Genomic DNA, 14,787 nt, shown 5'->3' with positions numbered 1-14,787 from the left:
AATATCATACCTGCGGGACAGGTACAGGATGGCAACAACAACTGCCCGAGTTACACCAGGAACGCACAATTCCTCCATCAGTGCTCAGACTGTCCCCAATAGGCTGAGAGAGGCTAGACCGAGGGCTTGTCGGCCTGTTGTCATGTCGGGTCCTCACCAGACATCACCGGCAACATCGTCTATGGGCACAAACCCACTGTCGCTGGACCAGACAGGACCGGCAAAAAGTGCTCTTCCCTGATGAGTCGTGGTTTTGTCTCAGAGGTGATGGTCAGATACGCGTTTATCACCAAAGGAATGAGCGTTACACTGAGGCCTGTACTCTGGAGCGGGATCAATTGAGGTGGAGGGTCCATCATGGTCTGGGGCGGTGTGTCACACCATCATCGGACTGAGCTTGCTGTCATTGCAGGCAGTCTCAACACCGCGTTACAGGGAAGACATCCTCCTCCCTCATGTGGTACCCTTCCTGCAGGCTCATCCTGACATGATCCTCCAGCATGACAATGCCACCAGCCATACTGCTCATTCCGTGCGTGATTTCCTGCAAGACAGGAATGTCAGTGTTCTGACATGGCCAGTAAAGAGCCCGGATCTCAATCCCATTGAGCACGTCTGGGACCTGTTGGATCGGAGGGTGAGGGCTAGGGCCATTCCCCCCAGAAATGTCCGGGAACTTGCAGGTGCCTTGGTGGAAGAGTGGGGTAACATCCCACAGCAAGAACTGGCAAATATGGTGCAGTCCATGAGGAGATGCACTGCAGTACTTAATGCATCTGGTGGCCACACCAGATACTGTCTGTTACTTTAGACTTTGACCCACCTTTGTTCAGGGACATATTATTACATTTCTGTTAGTCACATCTGTGGAACTTGTTCAGTTTATGTCTCAGTTGTTGAATCTTATGTTCATACAAATACTTACACGTTAAGTTTGCTGACAATAAACACAGTTGACAGTGAGAGGACGTTTCTTTTTTAGAAGAAGAGAAAAGAAGAGTTTAGAAGAGTTTAGAATACGTCAGTAAGTTACAGACCCAACAGCACATTGTAATATGCCTTTCTCCTAACCATGTTTTCCAGTGACAGTCTCTTCCCATTCAAATATTTTTGTTCAACACACAGTTCAGTAACAAACCCATGTAATTCTAGTTCATATTGAGATGGTTGTTTTGTTTGAAATGTGCTGTCAGTGTGTCTGTATATTGTCTCTAAAAGTGGATTGTCCTTCCTTTTAAGACCACATAGGCCTAATAAAATACTTTAAATGGTAGTAGGCTAACCTCATCACAGCTTGTTTGCTTGCAGCTTGTTTGCTTGCAGCTTGTTTATACTTCGAGCTAAGTGTTAATTATATAAGAACAAACATGAATTTACTGAACATAAATGTAATGTTTGTGTTTGGTTCAAAACTCACGTCGACATTCATTATTATTACAAGGAGCCAGCAGAAACCACATTTATTTAAGCAAGTCAGACATAAGCTCCACTCTCGGGACAGCTTGGTGTGGACTAAAAGTTTGTGGGCAGCGTTTATCACTGTTACAGTTCATGTAACGTTTAGAGTGTCGCGGCTTCGCTGGCATGCATCTAAAAACAGATGGGTTGTTTGCCCACCAAGATTGACATGTTCAAATCGCCACGGATAACAGGAGGCGCCGTTTTCTGTTACAATGAACCCCAGTAGCGGCGTTAAATGACTCAGGCCCTACCTAACTTTTACTAGAGTGCTGTTAACCACAACTGTTATCAGTCTGTTGACAACATCAACAAGGTTGATGCTAGGCTTCGATGGTACACTGTATACCGGGGTATTTGGAAATAGCCAGGGATGGTTTTCAATACTGTTTAAAACTATTTATTTTACGTTTTTCAATAAATATTATTTGTAGCTACTGCCTGCAGTCAACTGTACAAAACATTAGGAGACCTAATTTCCCCGGTCAATTTATGAAGCTTACAGTAGTTCCCCAGAACATTTGAGCCAGTCACATTATGATGAAGCTTACAGTAGTTCCCCAGAACATTTGAGCCAGTCACATTATGATGAAGCTTACAGTAGTTCCCCAGAACATTTGTGCCAGTCATGAGTGTTTGTAAATAGCACAATGGGAGAAAGCGGGAGCAGGTGAGTACAGCTGTGTATTGACAGGGGTCGCATTTTTATCAGTGACGTGCAACTCCAGTTTTCCTCAACAGAAAATACATTAGTGCAACACATTCAGAAGAAGATGGCTTCATTTTCATCAGATGACAGCATATGTGCAATGCTATTTGGCCGGCAGCCACACAAGTAAATGAGCTACAATGAAAAAGCTAAGTAAAAACGATGCATGGTCATAATATTTCCAATGTTTAGCATAGAAAGAATGTAGCCAGCTACATTTCCTAGGGTTTTGCTTAAATCTTGCATTTTACCAGAGAAAAGTAGGCTGGCTACAATGAGAAAACGCAGAGCAGGAATTACAGTAAGAAGTATTTTAGATCTGCGTTTACAAAATGCAAGAAGATATTTCTTTGGCATTATCTTTTTTCCTGCCTGAAAAATGAAGAAGTTTACCTTCCTAGTTATCTAATGTATGTTAGTGAATTGATAATATTGTGTAAGTGTTCTGCCGTGTTTGAGGCCCGTTGCCCTAGCAACTCCAGACATATGCTGTTTCAGAGCAGAGTATGTGAGTGGAATTGAGCAGTTGGAAATCCCTCATGGCTCATGGAGCAGTGCTTACCCCTTTCCAACCACTCAGCTAAAAACCTCACAAGACAAAAAAAAAACAGCAGCTCCAAATTCACTCCATTCATTAAAATCACAATTTAACCAACAAACATCTATTTTTGTGTCTACCTGAACCTACCATTTGGTTATGAAGTATTGAAACCAAACCATGTGATTTGAATGAAAAGTATTTGAATAAACAAAAAGGTGAATGTGAAAGTAGCACATAATTTCAAATAGGCGACATGTCATATTAAACAGCATATAAACACTCCAAATAGGTCAGGAGCCAGACGATGAGCCTAAGAAGGAAAACAAATAAGTTATTTAGGCTATATTATTTATATTATTTCCAGGCTATAGCCTACAAAGAAATACCTTGTGAAGCATTTGTAAGTGAGCCTTGTAGGGACATATTGTTGTATTAATCATTATAGTCTATACATTTTGCATATAGGCTGTGGCTTACTTGGAATTAAATACAAATTAAATTCTAAAAATGACAGTGCCTCTGAATTCATTTTCTGGCCAGTCTGGCCTTTCAGGATCATGGGATGGGGCCTGGAGAGCCGGCCAGAGCGGAGAATATCCTCTCCACACAGGCAGAGCCACTGGGGATGCTAAACACACACTTGGCCATTCTTGCCAGGCTGGGCAGAGATTTTTATACACTGCTCAAAAAAATAAAGGGAACACTTAAACAACACAATGTAACTCCAAGTCAATCACACTTCTGTGAAATCAAACTGTCCACTTAGGAAGCAACACTGATTGACAATAAATTTCACATGCTGTTGTGCAAATGGAATAGACAACTGGTGGAAATTATAGGCAATTAGCAAGACACCCCCAATAAAGGAGTGGTTCTACAGGTGGTGACCACAGACCAATTCTCAGTTCCTATGCTTCCTGGCTGATGTTTTGGTCACTTTTGAATGCTGGCGGTGCTTTCACTCTAGTGGTAGCATGAGACGGAGTCTACAACCCACACAAGTGGCTCAGGTAGTGCAGCTCATCCAGGATGGCACATCAATGCGAGCTGTGGCAAGAAGGTTTGTTGTGTGTCAGCGTAGTGTCCAGAGCATGGAGGCGCTACCAGGAAACAGGCCAGTACATCAGGATACGCCCAATTTTTCAGTTTTTGATTTGTTAAAAAAGTTTGAAATATCCAATAAATGTCATTCCACTTCATGATTGTGTCCCACTTGTTGTTGATTCTTCACAAAAAATACAGTTTTATAGCTTTATGTTTGAAGCCTGAAATGTGGCAAAAGGTCGCAAAGTTCAAGGGGGCCGAATACTTTTGCAACGCACTGTATATATTGGAGGTCGACCGATTATGATTTTTCAACGCCGATACCGATAATTGGAGGGCCAAAAAAGTGGATACCGATTAAAAATCGGCCGATTTTTTAACATTTATTTGTAATGACAATTACAACAATACTGAATGAACACTTATTTTAACTTAATATAATACATCAATAAAATCAATTTAGCCTCAAATAAATGAAACCTGTTCAATTAGGATTTTTGACTATTTCCCTCTATACCATTTGTATTTCATCTTTGACTATTGGATGTTCTTATAGGCACTTTAGTATTGCCAGTGTAACAGTATCACTTCCTTCCCTCTCCTCACTCCTCCCTGGGCTCGAACCAGGAACACAATGACAACAGCCACCCTCGAAGCGGCGTTACCCATGCAGAGCAAGGGGATCAACCACTCCAAGTCTCAGAGCGAGTGATGTTTGAAACGCTATTAGCGCGCCATTTCACTTCGGTTACACCAGCCTAAATCTCGGGAGTTGATAGGCTTGAAGTCATGAACAGCACAATGCTTGACGCACAACGAAGAGCTGCTGGCAAAACGAAAGTGCTGTTTGAATGAATGCTTACAAGCCTGCTGCTGTCTACCACCGCTCAGTCAGATACTTGTATACTTGTATGCAACGCAGGACATGCTAGATAAACTAGTAATATCATCAACCATGTGTAGTTAACTAGTGATTATGATTGATTGTTTTATGTAAGATAAGTTTAATGCTAGCTAGCAACTTACCTTGGCTTACTGCATTCGCGTAACAGGCAGTCTCCTCGTGGAGTGCAACGAGAGGCAGGTGGTCATAGCGTTGGACCAGTTAACTGTAAGGCTGCAAGATTGAATCCCCTGAGCTGACAAGGTGAAAATCTGTCGTTCTGCCCCTGAACGAGGCAGTTAAACCCACCGTTCCTAGGCCGTCATTGAAAATAAGAATGTGTTCTTAACTGACTTGCCTAGTTAAATAAAGATTAAATAAAAGGTTTTTTAAAATGTTTTTTTTATTATTATTATTATTTATTTTTTTAAATCGGCCAAATCGGTGTCCAAAAATACCGATTTCCGATTGTTATGAAAACGTGAAAATCGGCCCTAATTAAAATCGGCCATTCGGATTAATCGGTCGACCTCAATTATAGATAATAGAACAAAAATGAACGAAACATTTAAGAGAACAGATTTTTTTGGTTTATAAATACTTTGCTACAAAGACACGCTTAGTTATTATCTATTCGTTCCTTTCTTTTAGGATGTTCTAAGTACACCATCATGCTTTCAGGATAGGTGTCTTTTCAGATTCCACAATGATTCATTAGTTGTGGACACTACATCACAGCACTCCCTCTCTTCCTCTTGGTCCTCCTCATCTTTGTAAGTCACCTTGATTTTGCACCTGTGTGTTTTATCATTTTCTTTATGAAAATATTTACTGAACTCCATGACAGCTAGATCAAGTGGCTATGGCAGTACAGAGGTAGACTATAATGCATTCTGGGCCGGGCATGCCCCGAGATCGCTACTGGAGCTCCAGCCGTTGGGAAACTCTCTCCACGCGCCTGTCAAATTGGGCACGCTCCGCTCCAGCTCTACTCACATACTCTGCTTCAGAGCCAGTACCGTTCTTCCTTCAGACAAGCATGTGTCAAATTTTTGTTAATTTGCACAATGTCTCTTGTTCACATGCGCTTGGATATGACATTCGGTAGCTCCTACCGACAATGCAGTCGGGAAACTTGACTTCTCCCACATTTTGTTACATTACAACCTTATTCTAAAATGGATGAAATTGTTTCCCCCCCCCCCCCCCCCTCAATCTACACACAATACCCCATAATGACAAAACAAAAACTGGTATAAAAATATCACATTTACATAAGGTGGTCCAAAATTCACCCAACTTATTGTGGGAAGCTTGTGGAAGGCTACCTGAAACATTTGACCCAAGTTAAACAATTGAAAGGCAATGCTACCAAATACTAATTGAGTATACAGTGGGGCAAAAAAGTATTTAGTCAGCCACCAATTGTGCAAGTTCTGATGAGAGAGGCCTGTAATTTTCATCATAGGTACACTTCAACTATGACAGACAAAATGAGAGAATTTTTTTCTTCCAGAAAAATCACATTGTAGGATTTTTTATGAATTTATTTGCAAATTATGGTGGAAAATAAGTATTTGGTCAATAGCAAACGTTTCTCAATACTTTGCTATATACCCTTTGTTGGCAATGACAGAGGTCAAACGTTTTCTGTAAGTCTTCACAAGGTTTTCACACACTGTTGCTGGTATTTTGGCCCATTCCTCCATGCAGATCTCCTCTAGAGCAGTGATGTTTTGGGGCTGTTGCTGGGCAACACAGACTTTCAACTCCCTCCAAAGATTTTCTATGGGGTTGAGATCTGGAGACTGGCTTGGCCACTCCAGTACCTTGAAATGCTTCTTACGAAGCCACTCCTTCCTTGCCCGGGCAGTGTGTTTGGGATCATTGTCATGCTGAAAGACCTAGCCACGTTTCATCTTCAATGCTCTTGCTGATGGAAGGAGGTTTTCACTCAAAATCTCACGATACATGGCCCCATTCATTCTTTCCTTTACACAGATCAGTCGTCCTGGTCCCTTTGCAGAAAAACAGCCCCAAAGCATGATGTTTCCACCCCTGTGCTTCACAGTAGGTATGGTGTTCTTTGGATGCAACTCAGCATTCTTTGTCCTCCAAACACGACGAGTTGAGTTTTTACCAAAAAGTAATATTTTGGTTTGATCTGACTATATGACATTCTCCCAATATTCTTCTGGATCATCCAAATGCTCTCTAGCCAACTTCAGATGGGCCTGGACATGTACTGGCTTAAGCAGCGTAGTGTCACTGATGGTAGGCTTTGTTACTTTGGTCCCAGCTCTCTGCAGGTCATTCACTAGGTCCCCCCGTGTGGTTCTGGGATTTTTGCTCACCGTTCTTGTGATCATTTTGACCCCACGGGGTGAGATCTTGCGTGGAGCCCCAGATCGAGGGAGATTATCAGTGGTCTTGTATGTCTTCCATTTCCTAATAATTGCTCCCACGGTTGATTTCTTCAAACCAAGCTGCTTACCTATTGCAGATTCAGTCTACCCAGCCTGGTGCAGGTCTACAATTTTGTTTCTGGTGTCCTTTGACAGCTCTTTGGTCTTGGCCATAGTGGAGTTTGGAGTGTGACTGTTTGAGGTTGTGGACAGGTGTCTTTTATGCTGATAACAAGTTCAAACAGGTGACATTGATACAGGTAACGAGTGGAGGACACAGCCTCTTAAAGAAGAAGTTACAGGTCTGTGAGAGCCAGAAATCTTGCTTGTTTGTAGGTGACCAAATACTTATTTTCCACCATAATGTGCAAATAAATTCATTTAAAATCCTAGTGTGATTTTCTGGATTTTTTTTTCTCTCATTTTGTCTGTCATAGTTGAAGTGTACCTATGATGAAAATTACAGGCCTCTCATCTTTTTAAGTGGGAGAACTTGCACAATTGGTGGCTGACTAAATACTTTTTTGCCCCACTGTATGTAAACTTCTGGGAATGTGATGAAAGTAATAAGAGCTGAAATAAATAATTATCTCCACTATTATTCTGACATTTCACATTCTTAAAATAAAGTGGTGATCCTAACGGACCTAAAACAGGAAATTTTTACTTAGATTAAATGCCAGGAATTGTGAAAAACTGAGTTTAAAAGTATTTGGCTAAGGTGTATGTAAACTTCTGTTTTCTTAAGCTTATTCCTCAGCGGTTCATATTAAGTACAGCTCCGCTGTAAAAACGAAGTAGTCTACCAGGCATCGTTGAAAAATGGACTGGCAAGAAAGTGTGCTGCCTCCATTCGCTATTCCTGCCCATTGGATAATGGTCCATTTAAATTGAAACTAATTTTACATATAAAGACGAGATTAAATTTGGAATAGTCTGATGTGGGAAAATACTTGAGAAAACAGCTGCGCAGCCTGAGGGAAGGAACATTACACAAGCTTTTTTTTACTACTTTCTCAAATCAATAGGCTATAGTCACATCATGCAGCCCATATTCATTTTCATTTCTAAGACATTAAGGTTTGTATCATTCACAACTAATGTTGCCAAACAACTCTAAATCTAGCATATAGGACCCGTTTCAAATGATCACTTTAAACGCTCAACGTGGCAACTTCACTAGGCACACTCGCGCTGGAAAGGGAAAAATATCCTTTCTATTTTAGTCAATTATATTCAATCATATAAAATAATGGCATGGGACTTAAGCATATCTGGTCTTCTAAATGAACCAGCCTACAGCCTATGACATGTAGCATAGCCAGGCCAACTCATTCTGTTCTTAGGACTCGACTCAAATAAATAATGGACTTATTGTGATGTACAGTATATTAAATTGATTTATTATACTTTTTAAATGTAAATGTGACGAAGGCGGGCATCAGTAGCTTGTATGCATGGAAATGCTAAACATGCTTATGTTAATTAACAGTCAATTACCGTGACATCAGCATGCTTTTGCATGACAATAACCGGCCAACAAAATGTCACGACCGCCACAGCCCTAGGTTACACAATACAAATCTCCTAACAGCTGCAAGTGAAGTCGTGGGGGATAAGATAACCCGGTCTTTGACATTGGACACTCCCAAGCCACAGCAGTGTTTTTCACTACAGTGAGTGTGGGCCTTTGTCCCTACAAAAACACACACCCAAGGCCCAAAGAGTGTGTAACCCTATGGGTGGAGAGAATAAGTCATTCAAACCCACAAATGACATAACAGGGTTCATCATGTTTTACCACAGGGGTGGATGAGAATACAGCAAGAGTAGAGCGTTTGCATATATGTTAATGCCAGAGGCAAAGGGGATGACTAACATTGAACTTAATCCCAGTCCTCTTCTGACTACCTCTGTCTGGACTTGTAGATTGTGAAAGTGGAACTTCTTTAACTACAAGAAACAAAAGTTCTGTAGCCTAAATCCAACTGTCATTGTTGTAAGAATGTAGAACTTCCTGCACCTTCTTTGGAAATTATTAGTGCGTGATCTTCTGAACAGAAAAAGTTAAACCTAAAACAAGGTTAGTAGTAAATTAAACTCCCAGGCAAAAAAAAATCTAAGTAAATTGATGTTATCCAAATCATCTTAAACAAGAGTTGTCTTGGGCCTGCTGTATTTGAGGACAAATGCTTTTACAAAGAGGGGGTAGGTACTAGGCCCTTACTTCTCCGCCTATTCTCCTCGCCCACAGCTGGTGAACAAGGGTCAAGTGCGAAGAAATAACAGATTCAACAACTAACTAGCCTCACGGAATCACATCCATTGATCCAGCAGCTGTTCTGTCTCACTCCTTCTCAACCATAAAAACTGCAACCCTGGAGATTCATTAGTAGTGATGGGAAACAGGCTCTCTCAAACATTTGGGTCCTTCACCAAATTTTTCCCGAAAATGTCATGACGTTAAAGTTAAGAAAAGATAAGGGGAAAATTAACTTGTTGTTTTATGCAACAGGGCCCTGGCCCTTTAATTTCTATCCCAATGCCATCAGACTGTTAAACAGCCACCACTAACATTGAGTGGCTGCTGCCAACACACTGACTCAACTCCAGCCACTTTAATAATGGGAATTGATGGGAATTGATGTAAAATAATATATCACTAGCCACTTTAAAACAATGCTACTTAACATGTTTACATACCCTACATTATTTATCTCATATGTATACGTATATACTGTACTCTATATCATCTACTGCATCTTTATGTAATACATGTATCACTAGCCACTTTAAACTATGCCACTTTGTTTACATACTCATCTCATTGGTATATACTGTACTCGATACCATCTACTGCATCTTGCCTATGCCGTTCTGTACCATCACCCATTCATATATCTTTATGTACATATTCTTTATCCCTTTACACTTGTGTGTATAAGGTAGTAGTTTTGGAATTGTTAGCTAGATTACTCGTTGGTTATTACTGCATTGTCGGAACTAGAAGCACAAGCATTCCGCTACACTCGCATTAACATCTGCTAACCATGTGTATGTGACAAATAAAATTTGATTAGATTTGTTTTAAATTGCGCATCTAGCACGTGATGAATGTGCCAGTCCAGCAATGGTTCTGCACTGCTGCTGCTCATTTCCATGTCAATGTTTGAAAATAACAAATATATACAAATGATATACTTCTGCCAGGTTAGCCTACTTTGCTGTTAACATTTAATTGACAAGGGTTTGGAGAAAGTATTTCTGTCAACCCACAAGATGATTACTGGCCACACACGGGAGTGATAGATAAACACCAGAGAAAGACGAAAATTGGAAAAAAATTATTGGAAATTTATTGGCAGATAGTGTTAGGTTTGACTATGTAAGCCAATAGTGGCTAACCAGGGGTGTGATAATGTCAATGTTGATTAGATAGTAGCTTGTGAAATTTGTTCGTGGCTGTTTGCGGTGGAACACTTAAATTGCATGTACTTTCAGAATTGTTTGGTGGGCTGCGCTGGTAGCTCGCTATCGACATATTGGAGAGGAGACCTCTGTCGATTATTTATTACGTTGTGCTTAGTCAGGAGATACCAATCTAAAAGGTAATCTAGCTATAAAAAAATAACATTCAAAGTGAAAGTGAATGTAAAAGTTCAGCATGCCATGTGCATAGAACCTTATCAGTTGGTGTCATAACAGCAAGTTAGCAACGTTATTGGCCTAACGTTAGCTGTTTAGCTGGCTATCACAATACACTTGTCATTCCCATTGTCAGCTACAACTAAAGGCCTAGTTCGCATTTCATCACAATAACTTCATGGGCGACACATTAGTTAGAGTAGATTAAGTTTGAAACCAGATAAAGTTAGCTAGCTGGCTGCAGTACTCGCCTCTTTGGGTATCGCGCAGGCTCCGGTGCTGGGATAAGGCCCCTGCTCAGTGCTTAGTTGGGTGGCAGTCTGGCACTCCTCCTGCCGGCCTCTCAACCTAGCGCTAACAGTAGAACAGCTCTCGTCCTCGGCGAGAAGGTCAGAGTCGTTGGTCTCTTCCCCGGTGCTGTCTGACGACAGCCCCGCGTTACCATTACTGCTACTCGTGCTGTTCGGTGGCTCTCCGAATTCCGATCTGTCAGGTACTTGGTGCACGAGCCACGCGCTCAACTGCGTAGGGAACCGGGTGGGCGACCCAAGCGCCCTCACCTCGTCCAGAAGCCGACGGCTGGCGAAGAAATAGTCCAACTCCGGACATTTGGGGTGCACGCTGTACCCGTCCCAATTGTCCCTCAAACTGTGAAACGGTGTCTGGATAAAGGCTGAGCTGGGACCATCGTTAATCTCTAGCGGTGAGTAGTAGCCGTTCCAATAGCTGTCGACATCCACGCGAACTCCGATCAAACTGAGTAAGATCGTAAACTGGATTAGTCCCTCTGTGAAGTATTTCTTCACGTTTTGCATCTTTTTATTTTTGGGGGGAGAACGTCAATAAAGAGAAACTCTGGTCCCAGAGTTCCCTTTAGCCCACTAAACAAAGACAATGCAAAACAAAAGAGCACGAGTTCCTTTCCCCTGTCAGACAAAGAGGTCCGCCCGTCCCCGGCGAAAACGTTAGCTAGCTACTGCACTACCGGCTTCTGATAACTTCCTGACAGAAACATGCTCTTAAACGAACAACTGTACCACGATCACATATAATTAACAATTTAATCATAGATGCAACTATAATTCACTGGAATCTCCCTTGTTTATTTGTCTGCCGTATTTTAATCTAATTATAATATAAAATAAATATTCCGAATCGGTTCCCTCATGGGTTTAATGTGTATGGCTCTCACTCCCTACCGGCCGCGTGGAGGAGTCTTGGGGAAGGATTTGCATCATTTACACAAACTAGGCCCATAACTCATCGCAACAGGCTTCGATTGGCTGAAAATATATTCTGTCATATAGTGAGCCAATTGTAGCATCCCACCGCTCTTAGTTAAATAAAAAATAACGCCCCCTTCGTTGGATTTCTGGCCCAAACAAGACACACAGCCTTATGAACATACATTTATACTTAGCAATGTGATTGAAAGTATTTTTATTTAATCTTACAATATCTGAAACGGTTTACAATGTGTATCACAAGAACATTACCGTTATTTTGGAATGCTACTTTGCCCTTTAGTGTCAGGGGCGGGACCTCGACAGTACTTCCGGTGACATTTTCTTCATGACGTTTGGCCCACTGACCTGCTTTCAACACTACACAATATGTACAGTACAGTGTTCACAACCATGTACCAACAGGTCATGTTGTTCTTGTGAACTCAGCAATTAATTCAAACATGTTTCAATAAAGTCTTTAGTTATGCATGATAGTTACTTAATCCTCTTCTTACCTATATGAAACATAAGGCTTCCACGAGAGAGTGCTGCTGTTGCCAATCTATTGCCTGTCTGGAGATTGTGTTCCATGACAGAACACAGTCCTTCATCTCCTTCTCCCACCCTCAATAATGACATATATTATTGGTACATTTGATTTGTATTTTATCTCATACAATAAAAAATATTGATGCCTAGAAAAATAAAAATGTAAAGACAAAAATGGTTAGACTTCTATAAAATGTTGAACAAGTGCATGACACTTTCTTCAGTAGAGGTAGAGCTAGTGGGCCTAACTAAGTAGAATTATCAAATGTTTGATTTGAAAGTACAACACTGCCATCCTCTCTTGCTTGGCCAGCCAGACCCTGACAACAGATGATCAAATGGCAATGCATGTTCTGTGATCTTTTGGGAAACCATAACGCCCCCTAGAGGCATAGTTGAAACAAAGCGCGTTGTACAAATGCCACTTCAGCAAAACGATGACCATATTCTGTGAATGTTGTAAGGGATTAATGTAGTATTTATCCGGCTATGTTTGTGTCACAGAACATATAACTGACTTCCTTTCCATTCCTCCATGACCACAGATGGAGAGAACAGTGTCAGGCAACACTTACTCCCACTAGGAGTAATGATATTTCAACCTTCCAAATACTTTTAAATTCATGGGTGTGAAGGAGCACAATAAGGAAGGGAAGCTTTACTACAGTATTGGACCAGAGAGCACCATTCAAATCATGATGAATCAGTGAGTTGTAATGTGCACTTTTATCTAATTTCACATGCAATGTACAGTGCCTTGCGAAAGTATTCGGCCCCCTTGAACTTTGCAACCTTTTGCCACATTTCAGGCTTCAAACATAAAGATATAAAACTGTTTTTTTTTGTGAAGAATCAACAACAAGTGGGACACAATCATGAAGTGGAACGACATTTATTGGATATTTCAAACTTTTTTAACAAATCAAAAACTGACAAATTGGGCGTGCAAAATGATTCAGCCCCTTTACTTTCAGTGCAGCAAACTCTCTCCAGAAGTTCAGTGAGGATCTCTGAATGATCCAATGTTGACCTAAATGACTAATGATGATAAATACAATCCACCTGTGTGTAATCAAGTCTCCGTATAAATGCACCTGCACTGTGATAGTCTCAGAGGTCCGTCAAAAGCGCAGAGAGCATCATGAAGAACAAGGAACACACCAGGCAGGTCCGAGATACTGTTGTGAAGAAGTTTAAAGCCGGATTTGGATACAAAAAGATTTCCCAAGCTTTAAACATCCCAAAGAGCACTGTGCAAGCGATAATATTGAAATAAAAGGAGTATCAGACCACTGCAAATCTACCAAGACCTGGCCGTCCCTCTAAACTTTCAGCTCATACAAGGAGAAGACTGATCAGAGATGCAGCCAAGAGGCCCATGATCACTCTGGATGAACTGCAGAGATCTACAGCTGAGGTGGGAGACTCTGTCCATAGGACAACAATCAGTCGTATATTGCACAAATCTGGCCTTTATGGAAGAGTGGCAAGAAGAAAGCCATTTCTTAAAGATATCCATAAAAAGTGTCGTTTAAAGTTTGCCACAAGCCACCTGGGAGACACACCAAACATGTGGAAGAAGGTGCTCTGGTCAGATGAAACCAAAATTGAACTTTTTGGCAACAATGCAAAACGTTATGTTTGGCGTAAAAGCAACACAGCTCATCACCCTGAACACACCATACCAACTGTCAAACATGGTGGTGGCAGCATCATGGTTTGGGCCTGCTTTTCTTCAGCAGGGACAGGGAAGATGGTTAAAATTGATGGGATGATGGATGGAGCCAAATACAGGACCATTCTGGAAGAAAACCTGATGGAGTCTGCAAAAGACCTGAGACTGGGACGGAGATTTGTCTTCCAACAAGACAATGATCAAAAACATAAAGCAAAATCTACAATGGAATGGTTCAAAAATAAACTTATCCAGGTGTTAGAATGGCCAAGTCAAAGTCCAGACCTGAATCCAATCGAGAATCTGTGGAAAGAACTGAAAACTGCTGTTCACAAATGCTCTCCATCCAACCTCACTGAGCTCGAGCTGTTTTGCAAGGAGGAATGGGAAAAAATCTCTCGATGTGCAAAACTGATAGAGACATACCCCAAGCGACTTACAGCTGTAATCGCAGCAAAAGGTGGCGCTACAAAGTATTAACTTAAGGGGGCTGAATAATTTTGCACGCCCAATTGTTCAGTTTTTGATTTGTTAAAAAAGTTTGAAATATCCAATAAATGTCGTTCCACTTCATGATTGTGTCCCACTTGTTGTTGATTCTTCACAAAAAAATACAGTTTTATATCTTTATGTTTGAAGCCTGAAATGTGGC

At 41.2% G+C, this 14,787-nt stretch overlaps 1 protein-coding gene across 1 annotated transcript in view; it reads right to left on the bottom strand.

Annotated features, from left to right (window-relative positions):
* Nucleotides 1-11,914, bottom strand: part of LOC110487944 (endoplasmic reticulum membrane sensor NFE2L1) — a 28,902-nt gene extending 16,988 nt beyond the window's left edge. Inside the window, exon 1 of the mRNA XM_021559863.3 lies at nt 10,937-11,914. Coding sequence (XP_021415538.3) covers nt 10,937-11,500 — 564 coding nt within the window. The 5' untranslated portion in view covers nt 11,501-11,914. The remainder of the gene's footprint in view (nt 1-10,936) is intronic.
* Nucleotides 11,915-14,787: the final 2,873 nt, after the last annotated feature.

The sequence above is a fragment of the Oncorhynchus mykiss genome, chromosome 30 (assembly GCF_057628025.1).
Source record: "Oncorhynchus mykiss isolate SJ-2025 chromosome 30, ASM5762802v1, whole genome shotgun sequence".
Lineage (NCBI taxonomy): Eukaryota > Metazoa > Chordata > Actinopteri > Salmoniformes > Salmonidae > Oncorhynchus > Oncorhynchus mykiss.
Note: the sequence above shows the minus strand (reverse complement) of the source record. Positions and strands in the feature narration are given on the sequence as shown.